At 40.5% G+C, this 20,235-nt stretch overlaps 1 protein-coding gene across 11 annotated transcripts in view; it reads left to right on the top strand.

Annotated features, from left to right (window-relative positions):
- SYNE2 (spectrin repeat containing nuclear envelope protein 2) overlaps positions 1 to 20,235 on the top strand; it is a 214,116-nt gene that overhangs the window by 138,482 nt on the left and 55,399 nt on the right. For 10 of the 11 annotated variants that reach the window (XM_081830388.1, XM_081830390.1, XM_081830393.1 and 7 more), the window contains 13 exons: positions 293 to 425; positions 1,593 to 1,775; positions 2,195 to 2,341; positions 3,973 to 4,149; positions 5,712 to 5,867; positions 7,209 to 7,361; positions 12,601 to 12,771; positions 12,919 to 13,049; positions 15,818 to 16,022; positions 17,127 to 17,306; positions 18,028 to 18,156; positions 19,417 to 19,571; positions 19,685 to 19,829. In XM_081830388.1, coding sequence (XP_081686514.1) covers positions 293 to 425; positions 1,593 to 1,775; positions 2,195 to 2,341; positions 3,973 to 4,149; positions 5,712 to 5,867; positions 7,209 to 7,361; positions 12,601 to 12,771; positions 12,919 to 13,049; positions 15,818 to 16,022; positions 17,127 to 17,306; positions 18,028 to 18,156; positions 19,417 to 19,571; positions 19,685 to 19,829 — 2,065 coding nt within the window. The remainder of the gene's footprint in view (positions 1 to 292; positions 426 to 1,592; positions 1,776 to 2,194; positions 2,342 to 3,972; positions 4,150 to 5,711; positions 5,868 to 7,208; positions 7,362 to 12,600; positions 12,772 to 12,918; positions 13,050 to 15,817; positions 16,023 to 17,126; positions 17,307 to 18,027; positions 18,157 to 19,416; positions 19,572 to 19,684; positions 19,830 to 20,235) is intronic. The other variant, XM_081830391.1, reaches the window with a different exon arrangement.

Genomic DNA, 20,235 nt, shown 5'->3' with positions numbered 1-20,235 from the left:
CCCTCAGTTTGTTTCTCAGAGTCCATAGTCTCTCATGGTTCGTCTTTACCCATGGGTTTATTTTTGCATAGCTGTAATAAGAAAATGTTTTAGACCTTAAAAATACCCGTTTTGTTCTAGATTCTTCATAAGAGAGTTATAGAAGACGCTAGGAGCATCAGTTTTGGGGCATGGGATAACAGAGGGTATCCTGACTTTCTGAATAATAAAAGAAGAAGAAAATATGCCGATGATGCATATCCTCCAGAGAGTAATTTCTAACTTACTTTCTCTCTCACTGTGCTTCTGTTAGTTATACCAGAGATTCGGATCAGTTAACCAAGTGGTTGGAATCTTCTCAGCAAACTCTGAATTACTGGAAAGAACAGTCCCTCAATGTGTCTCAGGACTTGGATACAGTCAGAAGCAACATAAACAACTTTTTTGTAAGTTGTAATAGAATATGCTCAGATAATTATTGTTGGAAATAAATATCAGGGGGACATGACCAGGGTTGATAGTGATAGTCTCCCTAATTATTTGTGGATAAGGGATAAGACTTGGGCTAATGGCATTCGTCAAACTTAGAGCTATTTATTTATACCGGTCATTTATATATTTAAAATAATGATACAGTAGATTTTTAATTGACCCTACAAAATGTATATAAATTTAAAACTTCCTCTGACACGGGGCATGCTTTATAAATGCAGGAAATAATTCCCTGCTTCCCCCTAAAAAACACATGGTTTTAAACTGTCATACGCAGAACTGATATTTCTATGAAAATGTTGTTCTATGGTTTTGAGATTTTTCTTAAAGTATTACTTTTGTAATATAAATTTATTCCTTTCCTGTATTTTTTCTCTCTTCTCCAATTTCATATTTTATAGCAATGATCACTCACCTTGGTATTAAAATGTAAATATTTTAAAATATACTTGAAAACACCTGTAAAGACAAAGGAAAGATTTCAAATATTTTAGTTAAAAATTACTTGCATTTAGTTCATTTCATGTGAACTTTGCTGTTTCTTTTAAAGTTGAAGTGATTTGGGGGTGGGGCGCCTGGGTGGCTCGGTTGTTTAAGCGTCTGCCTTCGGCTCAGGTCATGGTCCCAGGGTCCTGGGATCGAGCCCTGCATTGGGCTCCCTGCTCCGCGGGAAGCCTGCTTCTCCCTCTCCCACTCCCTCTGCTTGCATTCCCTCCCTCGCTGTGTCTCTCTCTGTCAAATAAATAAATAAAATCTTAAAATTTTTTTTTAAAAGTTTAAGTGATTTGTCTATTTTTTAAAAATATTAATTAAGCCACTCAAGGGACAGGAATTCCATCTCTTTTGTTCCTCATCCTCTATCTAATGCCTGGAACAGTGCCTGACATTTAGTAGGAAAAAGCTGTGTGTGTACGTGTATACACGAGCATGTGTGTGCACACATGCCCTTATGAGCATACACACACACACACACACACACGTATAGATACACGTGCAAACATTTGTGATGTGAATCGAGTTCAGTGATTTAGCTTCGGACTCTAACCAGTTATTCTGACTCTGTTATTCTTTGCTGTTTTCAAATTCTTAACATTTCTCAATGTTCCAACTGTTTACTCTAGGAGTTTTCAAAGGAGCTTGACGACAAGTCGTCCCTGAAGGCCGCGGTTGTAAGCACGGGGAACCAGCTTCTCCACCTGAAAGAAGCCGATGCGGCCACGCTGAGAGCTGCTTTAGCACAGTTTGAACAGAAATGGACCATGCTCATAACTCAACTTCCAGATGTTCAAGAAAAACTTCACCAGGTAGGTGTTTCAAGACGCAGCATTCGAATTAGCATTCACTTGTTAGCTCACAACTCCTTTAAAATTATTTCTCTGACTCAATAATTTTCATTGACACTGCCTATTTTCAGCGCTGGCACCACTGAATATAGGTCTTAATTACTGACCTCTCCTCCAGTGGGATCTTTCTTAACAGAGAAGTCAGGCTTAATTACTTTATTTCCCAATTTATCTGCATCGCTGTGTTACTTTATGTGAAGGTCATTGTCATTGTTTTGGGGTCACTTATTCTAAGCCTGAATGCTGGGTTTGTTTTTGTGAGTCACCTGCATAATTATGGAGTGAGACCTTTTATCAAACCAGATATCATCTTTAGTGGATGCCCTTGATTCATTTTGTCAGCAGCAGGTAATTAAATGGAAATCATTTTGTCCTTGCAGCTTCAGATGGAGAAATTGCCATCTCGTAAAGCAATCACGGAAATGATTAGCTGGATGAACAATGTGGAACACCAAACTGCAGATGAAGACTCTGAGCGTTCACTGAGTTCTGCATCTCAAGTGAAAAATCTTCTTCAGAAGTACAAGGTAATTAAACAAAAAGAGCCAGAAGCCTTGTCATTAAATAAGAAGGCAAGTCAGTCAGAAGGGAAATATGGAACAGAGACACACAGGATGTGATTTAGAAAAACTCATTCTAGGGGCGAGGAATGAGATGTTGGGTGATTCTAGGCAGATGTTGGCATACTTCTTCCGCCTGGTTTCCTGTGGTAGCTCCCATCACCACAGGACAGAATCCAAGCTTTTAACTGGCTCTGACCCCTCTTTACCTCTCCAGCCTCCTCTTTTTTTCATTACCTGCTAAGACCCTAGACTCTGCCAGAAGCAAATGAACCAGCTGTGTCTGGTGCTCTCCCCGCTCATGCTTTGGTGCATGCTGCTTCAGGCTGGAATTCTCATGCCCCACTTCTAGCTATAGAAATGCTCTCCATCATCTTTCAAGAGTCTGCTCAAGTATCGCCTGATTTGGAAATCTACTCCTGACTCTCCCTACCAGATGAGTTTACTTTCTGGGATTAGGTGTCTCCATGGTGCTATAATTATTTGCTTACTTGTCTGTCTCCCCGCCTTGACTTGGCTTCTTGAGAGAGGAGCTACCTTCACCTCCCTGAAATAGCACACCTAGCCCAATACCTGGCGTCCAGTAGATAGCAAGTAAATGTTCTTTGCGTAAGAAAATGCGCAAGGAAAATTTGATGTCCTTCTACAAATAGATATGAAGGTGGCCTTCTCCGTGATGTTTGATTTCATGTAGATTTAACAAACATCGAACAAGCCACACACAAGCACTTACTGTGTGTCAGGCAAGTCCGCCACTAGGAACACAGGAGATAAATGAAGACTCTGGTCACTGCTTTCAAAGACCTCACAGGCTGATAGATCCAGCCTCTGGTAGACGGAGGATGCATACCTTGGTCACAAAGCATGATGTTAACAAGGATTTTTTAATATGCTAGCACATCCTCACCTCAGTGAGTAGTAGAATCTTTGGAGGGTCCACATATATGTATTTTTATAGGCTCTAGGAACCTAGCACATGCCACATGGTTTTCTCCCTGATACCGCCACAGAAGTGTTAGAACTTTCCAGGATAAGCCCAACAGGTATCAGGCTCCACAGAAACATGCTTGGCCCCGGGGTGTTTTTAGCATTGCTATAGAACTTAAAGTCCTCCAAACCTGGAGAGTAGATTGTCCCCAGAAGAACAGAGCAGCGACCTAAACTGGCAAAGTTCCTTAATGTCCTGGGTTTTCTGGGGGAGTCTTAACTGGAGACGTCCCATCCTCTCGTTTCCACGAGCCTGTAGGGTGGCTCTGAATTCCAGTGGAGCTCTCAGGAAGCCACTCGCAGGAACCCGTTGTCAGTCCCTACGTCTTGATTTTGGTTCAGGTGATGCAGCCACCGTGCACGATGCCACCTTTGACTTTTCGGTCCGTTTGAAAATGGCGAGCCTCTGTTCCTAGGCATGTGGAATTCTACAGGAGACTCTCCACTCAAAGACATTCGGTGGGATTGGAGGGGAGGGTAGAACGTAACTCCAGGCGGATGCCCCTTGATTAACGAATGCGAGTTTGGCGCTCCCTGGAGTGCACCAGAGGGGGAATCCGGTTCAACCTACTTCAGTTCAGGTTTTGGTTGTTTAATTTTGTTTGTTTTAGGAGTTCAGAATGGAAATGGACTACAAACAATGGATCGTTGACTTTGTCAACCAGTCAGTACTTCAGTTAAGCACCTGTGATGTAGAAAGTAAGCGCTATGAGAGGACAGAGTTTGCAGAGCACCTGGGAGAGATGAACCGCCAATGGCATTGGGTACACGGAACACTAAATAGAAAGGTGTGCTCGTGGGTCACAGTTTGTGTGATTTGGCCTTTGCAAAATACCACTTTCTGAAAAATTTTAAGAAAGATATTCATATGGTTAACTTACAGTGAAGCCTGATAATCCTCTTCACGATAGCCCTTTTATGAAGCCTATGTTCTGGCATTCTCCAGTGGTGCCTGTAAGAGCGTATGAAGAAGTTCTTATTTCTTTGAGATTTCTTAGTGGGAAATTGAGTTAGGCAAGTGAAGAGGAGAAATTTTATTTAAGAAGAGGTCAAGGATTATGTGAGACTACTAAATGGTCAAAGATTTTGACATTTTCCCTGAAAGTAAATGTTCAAAAGTGGCAAAGCTATTACAGCTTTGAAAAGATTATGAAAAGGAAGAAAAATGTATGTGGCCTTTTGGTAGATTTTCGTTCCATGACACTGAAAATATTAAGAAAACTCATTCTTGGAGAAATATGCAGTATTTATATGTAATTGATAGTAACAGTTGGTTGATTTCTTTATGTGTAGAGAATGCATACAGACGGATTTATACAATTAAGATTCAAGTGCATGAGTGGACAAAGAAAATGGACAGACAGTTCACAAAAGAGAAAATTTATAATTAGCAAATCAACATGGAAAGATTACAACTTCAATTATCAGGCATTCAAAGTAAACATGTAACATTATGCATTTATTAAATTAGAAAAATTTAGTAAGATAAAGATAAAAGCCTGAAGCTATCCCATTCATATGCAGATAATGGCTTACATACCCTTTTGGAAAGCATTTAGAAAACTTCAAGAACTAGAGTAATAATCATCTTATTTCTTAACCTAGCCATGCCACCTCTTACACATTTATCTTAAGTAGATAGCCCTTCAGAAAAGGAAAAAATTCACACACAAACTGTTCAACATTATTTATACTGGTGAAAAATGTAAAATGCCTTAATTTCCAACTATAAAGGAATAATTAATCAAATTATACTGTGTCCATTTAATAAAATATTGGGCAGCCTTTTAAATTAATATAAGGCATATGTCATAACCAACCAAGCAAGTGCCTATGACATTGGAAAAGGAACATAAAACTTTATACATACTGTGATTGTAACCTAATAAAAATTGTGAGCATAGAAATGAGAAGAATCACAGATATTAAAAATAGTCATTATTTTATTAAACTGATTATTTGTGATATTTTTGATATTGACTTAATTTTTAAGCCACTCTAGTGAAGAGTGTCTAGGGAAAGAAAGTTTTCTTAAGTTTTAAGTATACCAGTAGATAGTGCAATGAAAAAAATTGAATGTTAGCAACATGATTTTATTTTGTATAGGTATTATGGAACTCCAAAACAGCCAGCTTGCTTAGGTTAGCTTTCATTTCAAATGCTAAATGGGATTTTAATTCTATTTCCTAATTTATGAATCTTTATTCCAAAAGTAATTGGGAAATCTAATGCTAAATATGAGTAATCTGAGAAGAAACAAAATTATTTTATTAAAATTAACTGTCATTCATGACATTTACATTTTAAAGCATGTGGTTTAAAATAAATTTTTATTATTTATAACTTACAGATACAACATTTAGAACAACTTTTGGAAAGTATCACTGAGAATGAAAACAAAATACAGATTTTGAACAACTGGATGGAGGCGCAAGAGGAGAGACTGAAAACTTTACAAAAACCTGCAAGTGTGATCTCGGTGCAGAAGATGCTCCTGGACTGTCAGGTGAGAAGGCCCACGGCACCTGTCCACGCGGCGTGGCCAGGCTGGTTATGTGGCCATGTTGTCTAGTCGCTGCTTCTGCCCCAAGGACTAGGGTAAGCGTCTGTACTTTTCCTGAGGGTCTCCTCCAAATCCCCAGGTACTTCCTTTGTTATATAAAATAATCCTCCATGGGTTTTACAAAATTGCAAAATGCTATTTTTTTTTATGACAAGCAGAAGGTATTTTCAGTTATTGTTGCTCCTAAGCCCTGAATGTTACTCCTGAAAGAGAACATTCAAAGGGCATTTTGATTTGATGTTTTCCAATTTGTGTGTGTGTGTGTGTGTGTGTGTTTTTATTAACTTAATATTTACAAAATTACTCCAAGGTTTCCATTATTTTTAGTGTTTCATTCTGTTTCTTCAGAGGAAAATGGTTTTCTTTTACCTGCTGTGTAATGTGTTCTGAAAGGACCACTGTCCCTGGGAACCACTGTCTAAATTACATTTGAGCTTCAAGCTCTTGGCTGTGCCCTTGGTTTTGCTCAGTTGTCATTTGCCAGGTCACATAGTCTCCGAGATGCCCTCCCCCGAGTGTAGGGTAGTCCTCCTTGAGTACTGCCGGATTGTGTCCCTCCCTACTGAAAACACTCCGGCTGTCCCTGTCGCTATAGTTGGCATGGACTATGATGCCTCTGCACCGACTGCATGAGGGCAAGACACGACTCCCCGTCGGGGCTGGAAGGTCAGCTCACACCCCAGTTGTACGGAGAAGGTTCTAGAAGAATACTGGGCATGCTATGGGAGCAGCAACGCTCATTAGGAGAGATCTTTGCAAGTGGTCCTGTCCTGTTTCTAGCCATTTCCATTTAGAATTCCTTCAGCCACCTTGGGTTCAGCATAACTTCGGACTGGAAGCCGACACTCCACAGGTCCGTGCTGCACCATCCTCCCCCGGCCACCCTGGTTTCACTTGAGTTCTAAACTATCCACGGCATGGGGTGTCCTCACTGTTTTCCAGATGAGAAAATGGAGGCTTGGTGGTTTGATGACTTAATGTCCAGTCAGACAGCCAATCCCAGGCAGACATGGAATAGGGACTCGAGCTCCTGGACTCTTTCTACTATACCACGATGATAAGGACTTAGTACCTAGCCTCTTCCAAAATCTAGATCCATGTAGTAATTGAAACTATTGCAAAAATTGAATTGAATGTATTGTGATTAAAATGTCTTTAGGTGTGATGTTATTTACTTATGTACCCTAATGGCGTTTTTACTCGAAAAGGGCAATCTCCTGTCTCTTACACCTCATTGTTCTGTAATATTGTGCATATGAAAACTTTTCCCTCTTGCCCTTTCAGGATATAGAAAATCAACTTGCAATTAAATCCAAAGCCCTGGATGAGTTGAGACAAAGTTACCTGACTTCGGAGAGTGGGACAATGCCACTGTTAGAAGACACAGCATCCAGAATTGATGGGTTATTTCGAAAAAGGAGCAGTGTTACCAACCAGGTACTAGAACTAAAAGTATACCATTTCTCTTCATATATTCTTTCATCTTTTGTTGTTGTTTAATCACAGAAACTCACGCCATGCTAAAAACTGAGGAGTTGCTCAGAGAAATACTAGAGAAAAGCATTTCAAATCTCCCCCTTTTTTTTTTGCACTGGATAATTAGAGGTAGAGCCATCAATTCTAACACCATTGGCAGGCTAGAAATCCGTCTGGTTATCTTTGTTTTGTCTAATGTACTCACAGACAAAAATGTCTCCACCCCCAACCCAGCAGAGCGTCTGGCACTGTTTCCTGGCCAGATACATAGGAGCAGCTAAGAAAAAGTACATCCAGGGAAGTGCCTCAGGGAGGCAGTGATCCTGTCTCCTGTAGCCTCTGTTAAGCTTCTAGCTTAAGCATGGTCAGCATATGAGGAACTCCAGAGGCAGGGAGAAGCATAGCATGTAGTGAGGAGAAAGTAAAGAGGAAGAATGTAGAAGATGTCTGGTCACTTTATGAAAGACGTGTGTTTTTTTTGTTTTTGTTTTTTAATTTATTTGAGAGAGAGAGAGAGTGGCAAGAGAGAGCACAAGCAGGGGGAGGGGCAGAGGGAAAGGGAGGAGCAGACTCCCTGCTGAGCAGGGAGCCCGATGTGGGACTTGATCCCAGGACCCTGGGATCGTGACCTGAGCTGAAGGCGGACGCTTAACTGACTGGGCCACCCAGTCGCCCTGAAAGACATGTTAAAGTCTGCATCTTCCCCTTCCAGGAGTAGAGCACCAAAAGAGCAAAGACCGGCATCTCTAGATGTTACAACTTGACGGTTCCCCACAAATGGAGAGAAAAGCTATAAATGTTAGCCAATTATAGAGATGTGTCCGTACCTACCAGAGGTCCTTATTGTGGATTTATTTGTTGTCTACTAAAATCTACTTTTGACCATTTGTTCTAAGAGGGAATTGGAATAACGTTTTTTTGGGGTTTTTTTGTTTTTTTTTAAAGATTTTATTTATTTATTTGAGACAGAGAGAATGAGAGACAGAGAGCATGAGAGGGAGGAGGGTCAGAGGGAGAAGCAGACTCCCTGCCGAGCAGGGAGCCCGATGCAGGACTCGATCCCGAGACTCCAGGATCATGACCTGAGCCGAAGGCAGTCGCTTAACCAACTGAGCCACCCAGGCGCCCCTGGAATAACATTTTATGAATGAAACTCATAGGTGACCCTCAGCCTCCTTACTCCCCCAGAACTCAGGCAGGAAAATAGAGATGAGCTTAACATATCTTGTGTGAGTCATTTGTTAAACATATCTTCTGTGAGGTACTAGGCTCACTGCCAATAGTACAAAGATAAACAAGAAAATAAATGGGTCCTACCCTCAAAGAGCTCATAGGCTGCTAGAAGATACGTACTTGAACAGATAATCACAACACAGAATTATAATAAAAATGTTGGGGTAAAGAAGATTGAGATAATGCAAGTAAAAAAACATGCAGATGGTACTACCATAGAAGGTAGACATATGGATAAATGGAATAGAGTTAAGAGTCTAGAAATAAACCCTCACATTATAGTCAACTAATTTTTAGACCAGGATGCCAAGATAATTCCGGGGTGGGGGGATGGTCTTTTCAAAAAATGGCACTAGAATTGCTGTACATCCACATTCAAAAGAATGAGGTTAGACCTATACCTTCACACCATATATAAAAATTAAGTGGATCAAAGATATAAGCGCTAACACTACAAAACTCTTAGAAGAAAACCTAGGCCTCAATCTCCATGACTGGATTAGGCAATAGTTTCTTAGATATGATACCAATAGCACAAGCAACGAAAGAAAAAATAAACTGGACTTCATCAGTGCTAAACACTTTTGTGTTCCAAAGGACACCATCAACAAAGTGAAACGACAAACCACAAAATACAAAAATATTTGCTTATTTAGGGGCTTGCATCTACAATATAGAAAGGACAGATAACCCAAGGGAAAACATGAGCAAGTGATCTGAATAACTATTTCTGTAAAGAAGATATAAATGGCCAATATTGTACATGAAAAGATGCTCAATATTATTAATCAAGGAAATACAAATCAAAGCCACAATGAAATACTACTTCACACCCCCCTCAACGTGGTAATAATAAGGCAGACAGTAACAAATGTTAGCAAGGGTATGGAGACATTGAAACTCCCATCCACTGCTCGTGAATGCAGAATGGAGTAACTGCGTTGGAGAACAGTGTGGCAGGTCCTAGAGTTAATGTATGACTCAGCAACTTTACTCCCAAGGATCTCCCCAAGAGAAATGAGAACATATGTCCACACCAGAAACTTGTACATGAATGTTCATAGCAGGATGATTCATAATAGCCAAAAAGTAGAAACGATCCAAGTGTCCCTCGACTTATGAGTGGATAAATAAGTGGTATATCCATGCAATGGGATGTTATTCAGCCATAAAAAGGAATGAAGTACTCATACTTGCTACAACATTGATGGCCTTAGAAACATCATGCTAAGTGAAAGGAAGCAGTCGCCAAAGACCATATATTGTAGGATTCCATTTATACGAAATGTCCAGAATAGACAAATTCTCTAAAGCCAAAGGTAGATCATGGCTGGGGAAGGGTTGGGGAAGAACGAGGAGTGACTGCCAGTGGGTATGGGGTTTCTTTTTGGGGTGATACAAATGTTCTAAAACTGATTATGGTGATTGCATACTTTTAAATAAGTGAATTGTATGAAATGTGAGTTACATCTCAATAATGCTATTTTTAAATTTTTTTTTTATTTTTTAAAGTAGATCTCTGTACCTAACGTGGGGCTTGAACTCGTGACCCCTGAAGTCAGAGTCACGTGCTCTACTGACGGAGCCAGCCAAGTGCCCCAAAGTTATTTTTTTAATGCAGAAAATATAAAACCTAGACCATCCATAGATAAGTACTCCAAAGTCAGTAGAGCCTCATCTTTAAGAGCAAGGGCTTTGATTCTCTGTCTAAATAAAAATCCTGGCAGCCCCACTTTCTGTCTGTGTCCCAGGGCAGGTACTTCACCTCTCTATGCCTCAGTTTTCTGGTCTGTAAAATAGGGATGATAGTACTTCTGACTTTCTAGCAATGCCTGTATGGCAGTCAGTGCTGCCCTATTGGCTGATTCTACTTCGAACATTCTGAAAATGTTCCTCCTTGTTTCTGGTGTAGTGAATTTTGCTTCATGCCTTCTTATCCTTTCCCTCAAACCACACGTGCCATTTCTTATCCATGAAGCTGTAATAGTCTAAGGGTTGCCCTTCAGAGCACCAGTAGTTGTACCAACCTTGTATGTGGAAGCCATGAAGGCCTTCTGTGGCCTGGACCATGGCGGTGCCTTGTGTAGTCATGTGCCTGTAGGTACCCTTCTATCTGAAACCTCCCTGCCACCCAGACAAGTCCCAGCTCCTGTCTATAAGGAGTTCCCTTCATACCTCCTTTGTTTCCTTACTATCTTTTATTCTTTCGTAATGATGGATTCTTTTCCTGAGTCCTTGAGCACTTATAAACACATTCAGCCTACACAGTTGCCAATGTGAGACTGACATTTTAGCATCCCAGGTTGTTTTTTTATCTGTATTGTTTGGGGCAAGGTTTGAGGAAATCTGCCTGTCAACGCTGATGTGCGTCCTCCGTGTGGATGTTAAGCAGAGAACAGAGGGCCTGAATGCAGGCCTGTGTGGTTACATCTAATCATCACAAATAAACCTGTCCAGGTGGGCCAACATAGTGATCACACTCCATTTCTATTCAGATCCTTATTTTACATTGAGATACCACCCTTTGAGTATATAATACAGTGGTTTTTAGTATATTCACAGAGATACACAACCATTACTAGTAATTCCAGGACATTTTTGTCAACTCAAAAAGAAACCCCCGTTATTCCTCATTCCTCCCTTCCCTCAGTCCCTGGAAACACTAATCCACTTTCCATCTCTATGTATATGCCTATTCTGGATATTTCCTACACATGGAATCATACAACATGTGGTCTTCTCTGTCTGCGTTTCACTTAGCATGTTTTCAACATCAATATTAAAGTCTGTATCAGAACTTTATGGATGAATAACATTCCATTGTATGGATATGGCACACTTAGTTTATCCATTGATGGACATTTGTGGGTTGTTTTCACTTTTAGGCTATCATGAATCATGCTGCTATGAACGTTTGTGTACAGGCTTTTGTATGAACATATGCTTCCATTTCTCTTGGGTATATACCTAAGAGTGGAATTAGTGGGTCATATGGTAACTCCGTACTTAACTCTTTGACGAACTGTCAAACATTTTTCTACAGAGGCTGCACCATTTTATGTTTCCACTGGCAATGTATGAGGGTTCCAATTTTTCCACACACTCGCCAACACTGGTTATTATCCATCTTTGATTATAGACATCTTAGTGGATGTGAAATGACCTCTCATTGTGGTTTTGATTTATACTTCTCTAATGACTGTGGATGTTCTTTAGAGAGACATCTGTTCACTTTGCCCAATTTAATTCTTTGGTTATTTGTCTTTTTATTGTTGAGCTATAAATGTTCTTTATGCAACATATAAAAATATATATACTTAGATATTCTCAGTTGTATCTGAGATCATTTACATGCTTCAGCCTCTCACAGACATACTAATGGATAAAATATGCCCACCATTGCGTTTCCTCCTAGTTTGTATTTGCCTATTGTTTTGACTGAGCACGTGCCTCTCCAATTTATGCTGACTCAAGTGCCAGGTAACAGAGGTAACATTTTACACTAACAATGCTTTACAGTTTTCAGAACATTTTCACAGACACTATGTTGTTTATGTTTTTATTTATTGTATCTGTTTTGTGAGTAGGGGAACTGACTCAAGGGTTAAATAACTTGCCCAAGATGAGAAAGCTCACAGGTTGTCACCGAAATGTGTGCTCACAGATTCTGATTCCCCACCCATTGTTCTTTCTCTGGGCTGTCTCCTGCTGGGCTGAACTCTGTCCATGCCAATCCTTTTGGCCTCAGGGATCTGTTCCTTTCACCTGTTCCAAAACTTAGTCCTCGCCAATATCTTTCATTCATTGACCTACCCCTTCTCACCTCAGTTAATCACTGACACTCCCTCAGTGCTCTCAAACTGAAATGCCTAAATTAGATCCCATGGTAGAATCCTTAGAAGGGAACAAAATGATGGGAGAGCCTCTTCTTAATGATTTTCTATATATGTTTCCCCTTCTCATATAGGTCAATGAGCTCAAGACCTCCATGCAGTCTGTTTTACAGGAGTGGAAGGTTTATGATAAACTGTATGAGGAAGTGACGATGATGACAATCCGATTCTGGTACTGCATGGAGCACAGCAAGCCTGTGGTTTTGTCATTAGAAGCCTTAAGATGCCAGGTGCAGAACCTTCAGGTAAATTAACCAGATCTTGGCATAGTGCGTCCGCTGTTGGCAGAAAATCTCCAGTGGAATCAAGCACAGAAATGGACACAATTGCCTTGGTGCTGTCCACAGAGAAGCACAAAACAGTATTTTAAATAACCTGCCCTCTTCTCTCAGTCTCTTCAGGACGAAGCCGAGAACAGTGAAGGAAGTTGGGAAAAACTGCAGGAGGTGATTGGAAAACTCAAAGATCGCTGCCCTTCGGTTGCTGAGATAATTGAAGAGAAATGCCAAGATACGCACGCCAGGTGTGCTTTAAGATACCGTTTGTTTATTTATTTGACAGAGAGAGACAGCGAGAGAGGGAACACAAGCAGGGGGAGTGGCGGAGGAAGAAGCAGGCTTCCCGCAGAGCAGGGAGCCGGATGCGGGGCTCGATCCCAGGACCCTGGGATCGTGACCTGAGCCGAAGGCAGATGCTTAACGAGTGAGCCACCCAGATGCACCAAGATACTGTTTGAATAACAGAGCAGATATCTTTATCTCAATGATATGTGGTCAGTGACGTGACAGAGGCTTTGTAAAGTCTTCATAGTCGTCGGGTAATAACTGGATTTGTGCTATTCTGGTTTCTTCTACTTTGAAGCCTCTAGTTTATGTAAGATTTGATTTTGGGAAGGCCACTTCATGCCTTGTAGCCAGGGTAGCCACACTGCCCAGTGTGAGCCTCAGGGACACCAAAATCCCAGGCTGAGACAGGCTTAACAGGGTAGTCAGATGGACAGTCTGTTTCACTGGAAACATAAGATGGAAAAAAGGAGATGTTATTATTCCTCTTGGGGAGGCGATTTGTGAGGTTGGAAAGAATTCTTTGATGAACTGCTTATGGTAGGAAGCTCCTTCTAAGGAGTGTGGCCCTAGTTAATTGCAAGGCTTTTATTTTGCTGAGTATCAGGACATGAAATGCGGCCTAAAGATAATTTGCTCCAGTGATGAAGACATGTAAGCTATCCTCCGTGCCCTTCTCTACCCTTCCTCCATGCAGATTCAGCATCTCAGTAAATCCACTTTGAACAAGTGTTGAACAAGGGACACCAAATTTATGTACCCTGCAGTGGCACCCTCAGCTCATGATCCAGTCCTTACTGGGAGAAGGGAAGGAGGGCGTAAGGAGGCACATAGACATGTATCCAATGCCACTTCTGGTATCGGGACCACCCTCAAAACATGGCAGTGCGGTTTGCTATTAAAGGGATTCATTTGTTGCGACAGCACATACACATTCTATTGTTGGCACAAGAATACATCAGAAGGCTTGTTGGAAAAGATTGGAGAAAATAGCACCAAAATGTTAACGGTTGTTAGCTATACATTACTGTCAGGTGGTTTTGTTACCTTCTTCTTTATAGATAAGTAGGTAGGTAGGAAGGTAGGTAGATAAGCTAGACACAGATGTAGGGATAGATGGATTTAAACATACACGTTTTGTGGGGTTTTGTTTTTATTTTATAATGAGTGTATGTTGTATTTATAATTGGGAAAAAATATCGTTAAGAAAAAACACTATTCTGGGATGCCTGGGTGGCTAAGTTGGTTAAGTGCCTGACCTCTGCTTAGGTCATGATCCTAGGGTCTTGGGATCGAGCCCCGCGTCGGGCTCCGTGCTCAGCAGGGAATCTGCATCTCCGTCTGCCTCTGCTGCACCCCCCGCTTGTGCTCTCTCTCTCACAAATAAATAAAATAAAATCTTAAAAAAGAAAAAACCTGTTCCGATAAGATTTTTTAAATGCATAAAAATAAAGCGATTGTGCCATTTTTCACCTTTTCCATCTATTTAGCAGGGTTAAGGATATTATGAAATAAACATTTTCATGTGCTTCAGGTGAAAATATAAATACTATAATGCTTCCAGAAAGCTAGTTTGACCATATATATACCCATAACCTTAAAAATGTTTACATATTTTTATTCCTTGACCAAAGTAATTCTCTCAGAAATCTAGTTTAAGACCAGTGTTTTGAAATGCAGAAAAAGGCCTTTTGAACAAGTTGTATTTGAGCATTAGATTTGAAAGCAAAAATTGAAAATTACTTCAGTATCCACACTAAACTCGAATTTAGTAATTAAACAAAAACCAGACCATTTAAAGACTATTATGTACAGCCATTTCAAATTAGACTTACTTATTTTTTATTAATAACATGGGGAAATCTTTAAGTCATATGGGAAAGATACTACAGTCTGTCTGTATGTGGAATAAAAACGATTTCTGTTATTCCCGCTGTTATATAAGGAACATGTTGCTTTTGTAATTAGAAAATAAATTTGGGGCGCCTGGGTGCCTCAGTCGGTTAAGTGTTTGCCTTCGGCTCAGGTCATGATCCCAGGGTCCTGGGATCGAGCCCCGAATCAGGCTCCCCGCTCAGTGGGGAGCCTGCTTCTCCTTCTGCCTGCCGCTCCCCCTGCTTATGCTCTCCTCTCTCTCTTTCTCTCTCTCTCTCATTCTCTCTGACAAATAAAATATTAAATAAAAAAAATAAATTTGGCATAAGCACAATTTAAATAAGGCCTATTTAACGACCCCCCTCTCTAAACCAGGAGCCCCTCCCATGTGGAGAAGGTTTCATCAGGCATGCAGTTCAACACATTCTCTATCTTTGCCTAACAGACATTCGAAATACAATAGATCTTGGGACGCCTGGGTGGCTCAGTTTGTTAAGCATTAGCCTTGAGCTCTGGTCATGATCCCTGCTCCACAGGAAGCCTGCTTCTCCCTCTCTCCCTGCCTGTTTTCCCTCTCTCGCTGTGTGTGTCTCTCTCTCTGTCAAATAAATAAAAATTTAAAAATCTTTAAAAAAAAAAAATACAATAGATCTTGCCAATCACAAATTTGGTAGTTTTTGTTGAGAATTATAAAGTCAACGAAATATCCTAACTTGGACTTCTGTTTATATAATGGTGATGCATTAATAAACAACCCATCTGCTCTTGACTTACTGGTAGAATGTGTGCATTGTGCTTTTGCTGCACTGGGACGGAGGGTCTGAGGGTCCTGTTGTTCATGTTGTTCTGACAGGTGGGCCCAGGTAAACCAAGACCTTGCGGACCAGTTACAGAAGGCACAGAGTCTGCTTCAGCTCTGGAAGGCCTGTAACGGTGCTCACGCTGAAGCTGCAACGAGGCTGGAGCAGCAGGAAGCGAAGTACCAACAGCTTGAAAACATCAACATGTCTGGAAACAACCTGGCCGAGATCCTGACCCCAGCCCTGCAGGATGTGAAGGTGGTTGCAAAGCCCATTGGGAAAACCAAGGCCAAGAGAGCCCAACAGACAGGGCCATGACCCGGGGACTAGGCAGACCACAGGGACAAATAAGTGGGTCAGGACAGATTCATGAGCAGCTCGTGTAGGACACAAATAAGCCTGGAATGTGCAGGGTTGGGAGAGCCAGGTGGCAGCTCAGAGGTGAGGTCTAGGCAGCAGGTAGCTGGGTCAAAAGCACCTGACAGCACCTTGTTCCAAGTTTCCCCTTTCATTCTAGCAGAGAAATCTCAAAAACCTCATTCAAGGTCTCAGATAAAGGCAAAAGTATCTCAAATGAGTGTGATCATCTATACTCATCTACACATCTACACACTCTCACTTTAGAAATAATCATGGACTCGTGCCACATTAATATGGCTTTTCTGTGGGTGTAATTATTTTTGGACAATATTTAAGAGTTGTATAATTTTATCCTATTATAGCAATGAGTGCCCAGAAGGTGAACACTCTCTAGTTTTAAACTGGGTGACCAGATGCATTGTGTATCTTCTGATACTATAGGTCAAATCAAAAAGTATTAATCAATTTAGTTAGACAATCCAACAAATATGATCTGTATTTCAGATTAACTTCTACCTGATCTGTTGTTTAAACAAATTTCACATACACCGTATTTATAGAGTAGCCCTAAAATCAGCTTGGTTAATGAGATTCTGCGGTCTCTGCAAATGAGTCCATTTATGTCATAAAATCTCAGACACAGGGCAGAGTTGCATTGATTCATAAAATAGCCTTAAGGTGGATCCCTAAAGTGTTCAGTGATTAGAAATGTATAACAGAGGAATCTACCCGGGTGGTCTCCAGTTTCTGTACACTAGAAGGCCCAAACTCTGTTGATCGGTTGTCCGTTTTAGCTCTGAACTGACATATTTCTGAAGATCACCAGCGATGTGCATCATATAATGAAAGCTTAGCTTTTTCAGCTCTTTAAAATAAATAATAACAAAAAGCCACACCCATAATTTTAGAGCAGAAATTCTCCTAGATATTGATAGAGTGGCAGGGATGGGAATTTTTGTTATAGGAGGAGGAAATGTTTTCTGATCACTGTTTCTTCTCCAGGAGCTGCAGCATGATGTGCAGAAGACAAAAGAAGCCTTTCTCCAGAATTCCACTCTCCTGGATCGACTTCCACAACTCCCAGAGTCCAGCACCCACATGCCCCGCTCTACACAACTGCACTCCCTTCAGAGGGCTTCTTACTTGGAAACGATGCTCCTTGTGAAGGCTAATGAATTTGAGGTTCATCTCATTCTTCCATTCAAGTTGTATTCTCGAACATTTGCAGGCTACCCTCAATTCCTTATATCCTATGAAGTAATAGTTATTCGTGCTTTATGGACTGCTCCTCAGGGAAACTACAGAATAAAGATGTCCCAAACATAAAGATGAACTCACATGACTGTTCAATCACACGGGCAATGGGCAGATCTTAGGCAAACATCTGTTCTTCATTGAACATGTTAGTTTATGAAATGAGCTATTAGATTCCTTACACTGTTCAGATCTCATAGTTATTTGATCTCCAAATGGGGTACTCGAGTCATAGAAGTAACTGCTTAAAGCTTAACCATCTGTTGTACTCTCTATTCACGTTTTGAAAAACCTTTAGTGCATGAGCTGTTAAAAAGCACAGAAAGCCATAGAACTCCAATATTACATCTCAATATCAACAAGAAGAAAACATTTAACTAGCAAGACTGAGGGAGCAGAGTACTCACTATCCCTCCTCGATATGCCCCCTCAAGCAGGTGATCCAGTTATCCCTGAAGGCTCAGTGCTTTGCCAGAGGCACAGAGTAAAAACAAGGAGTCTTCTGAATATTCATCTCTGAATAGTCAAGATAATAATGAGCTGCTGGGGATTGAAAACATCTTGAGCTTTTATCAGCTTCCAAGACTATGCTTAATTCTGTTATATATGCACATGAAATGATTTCTAATGAAAATTTCTCTTGTTCTAGTTTGTTCTGTCACAGTTCAAGGATTTTGGGGACCGTTTGGAATCTTTAAAAGGTCTCATTATGCATGAAGAAGAGAATTTGGATAAACTCTGTCGTCAAGAAAAAGAGGAAAACCCTGACTTATTCCTGGTATTGCCAATTTTTGTGTTTCCTTAGGGCTTAGACTCACCATAGGATAAAAAATAGACTAATGACTGTCGAGTTATAGAATCTGTATCTTCACTTGAGCACAGTCATTTATATGCCATTCATTCTTGGCCTTATCCTAAGGCCTAGAAAAGTATGACAACACAGAGATCTATTTTAGTAATATGCCACAGTAAATTTAGCAGACTTAAAATTTTTTGACATCTTTACTAATTAGCTTCGGTGAACTAGAATAATCTAGGAATTGGCCTTTGTGATTAATTGAATTTTTCTGGTTAGCTGAAGATCAAAAGTAAAATATCCTATTAAATGAATTCTATATTCTTTCTTTCTTTATTAAATTAGTAAGTTTAGAATAAGTAACATAAATTAAAGAATTCTGGATCCTACAAATGCCTAAGGACGGATATTCATAACCTAGATCAAGAGTCAGCTAACTAGGCACACTGTCCAAATCTTGTCCTCCACCTGTTTGTATAAAGTGTTATTGGCACACAGTCATGCCCTTCCATTTATTCATTGTCTGTGGGAGTTTTCATGCTGCAGGGGCAGAGCTGAATAGTTATAACAGAGATCATATGGCCCATAAAAGCTGCAATATTTATGATCTAGCCCTTTACAGAAAAAATTTGCTGACCCTAACCTAGATTACTATGGCAGAGTTCTGTAGTGATAACATGGATATTGTGAAGGATGTTTGCTTAACATATCATTGACCTAGATGCTGTCCCTGGAATATTTTAAAAATAACGTTTTGCTGAGTTTGCTTTCTTGTGATTTCATGTTCTATCAAAATATGGATGTTTAAGTACCATGCTTTACTAGGGTTATTTTAAGGACTAAATTTTCATTGGATTTGTAGGTAAACTGCATGATCTGTTGAAGGTCAAGTTATTGGCAGAATACATGGGAGGTCCTAAATGGGCCCTTTAAAAAAAAAAAAACTCATCTCCATCTTCCTTAAAAAGAAAATCTGACATCATTTTCTATTTCCTGGGCTGTTCAGGTGCTGACCACGTGTGCACTTGTTGTTCTAGAAAAGCCACAGGATTGGGAGTTCAGGGTTCAGGTCCAGCTCTAATACTAACTGGCTATTTGACTGTGGGCTAGTCATTTACCTATTTAGCTCCCAGTTTTCCCTCATGTTTCAGATAAGGATGGTCTGCAGGATCTCTGAGGCCTTTTCATCATCTAGATAGCTTACTGACCTCCAGAAACCTGAAACTTAATTTTTTTTAATAGAACCATGTGTTGGCACTGACGGCCCAATCACCTGCTGTTGAGCATTTGAATGAAGTAAGCCTCAAGCTCCCACTTAGTGACATAGCCATAAAGACGTTACAAAATACGAACCGGCAGTGGATTCGGGCCACGGCAACAGCCCTGGAACGCTGCAGGTCAGAGCATCCCATCCCTACCATTCTGTTTCAGTGAAGCTAAAATGAGCAGCTTGAGCTCAGGAGTGTCATTGTTTTGTGACTCTTTTTTGTTCGTTTATAAACCTTTGTAGTGAGCTTCAGGGAATTGGCTTGAATGAAAAGTTTCTTTATTGCTGTGAAAAATGGGTCCAGTTTTTGGAGAAGATAGAAGAGATGCTCAAGGTGAATCTTGCCGACAGCCTCCCAGCTCTCCTGGAACAGCAGAAAACATATGAGGTAATCTTTGCTTTCTGCTACTTTGTACCTCACCCCGGGACAGGAGTCGGGGAAAGATACTCATTGTATTTTATTTTAAATCTATCAATCCCTAGATACCGAATATAGGTCTTTAGGCAGATTCATTTGTCAATTGATTGTAAAGTTCTCACACATTTCATAAATTTCAACATTTTGTTTTAGTGCTGTCCTTTGTTAATGAGAGAACTCCTAGATTTTCTGCAGTAGGTGGAAACTTCTAGCACAACTTTGCTTCCATAGAATGCATACATACCAAGAGCAGGCTAAAATACTGCAACTTCATCTTTGCATTTTCACTGAATAATTCCCTAAAATATTGAAGTACCTGGTATAATTATAACTGTAGCATTAATGATTGGACAGAGGAATTTCCCCACACGTGTGC

The sequence above is a fragment of the Leptonychotes weddellii genome, chromosome 9 (genome assembly GCF_054177405.1).
Source record: "Leptonychotes weddellii isolate Sample4059 chromosome 9, ASM5417740v2, whole genome shotgun sequence".
Classification (NCBI taxonomy): Eukaryota; Metazoa; Chordata; class Mammalia; order Carnivora; family Phocidae; genus Leptonychotes; species Leptonychotes weddellii.
This window is presented reverse-complemented; position numbering and strand designations above follow the sequence as displayed.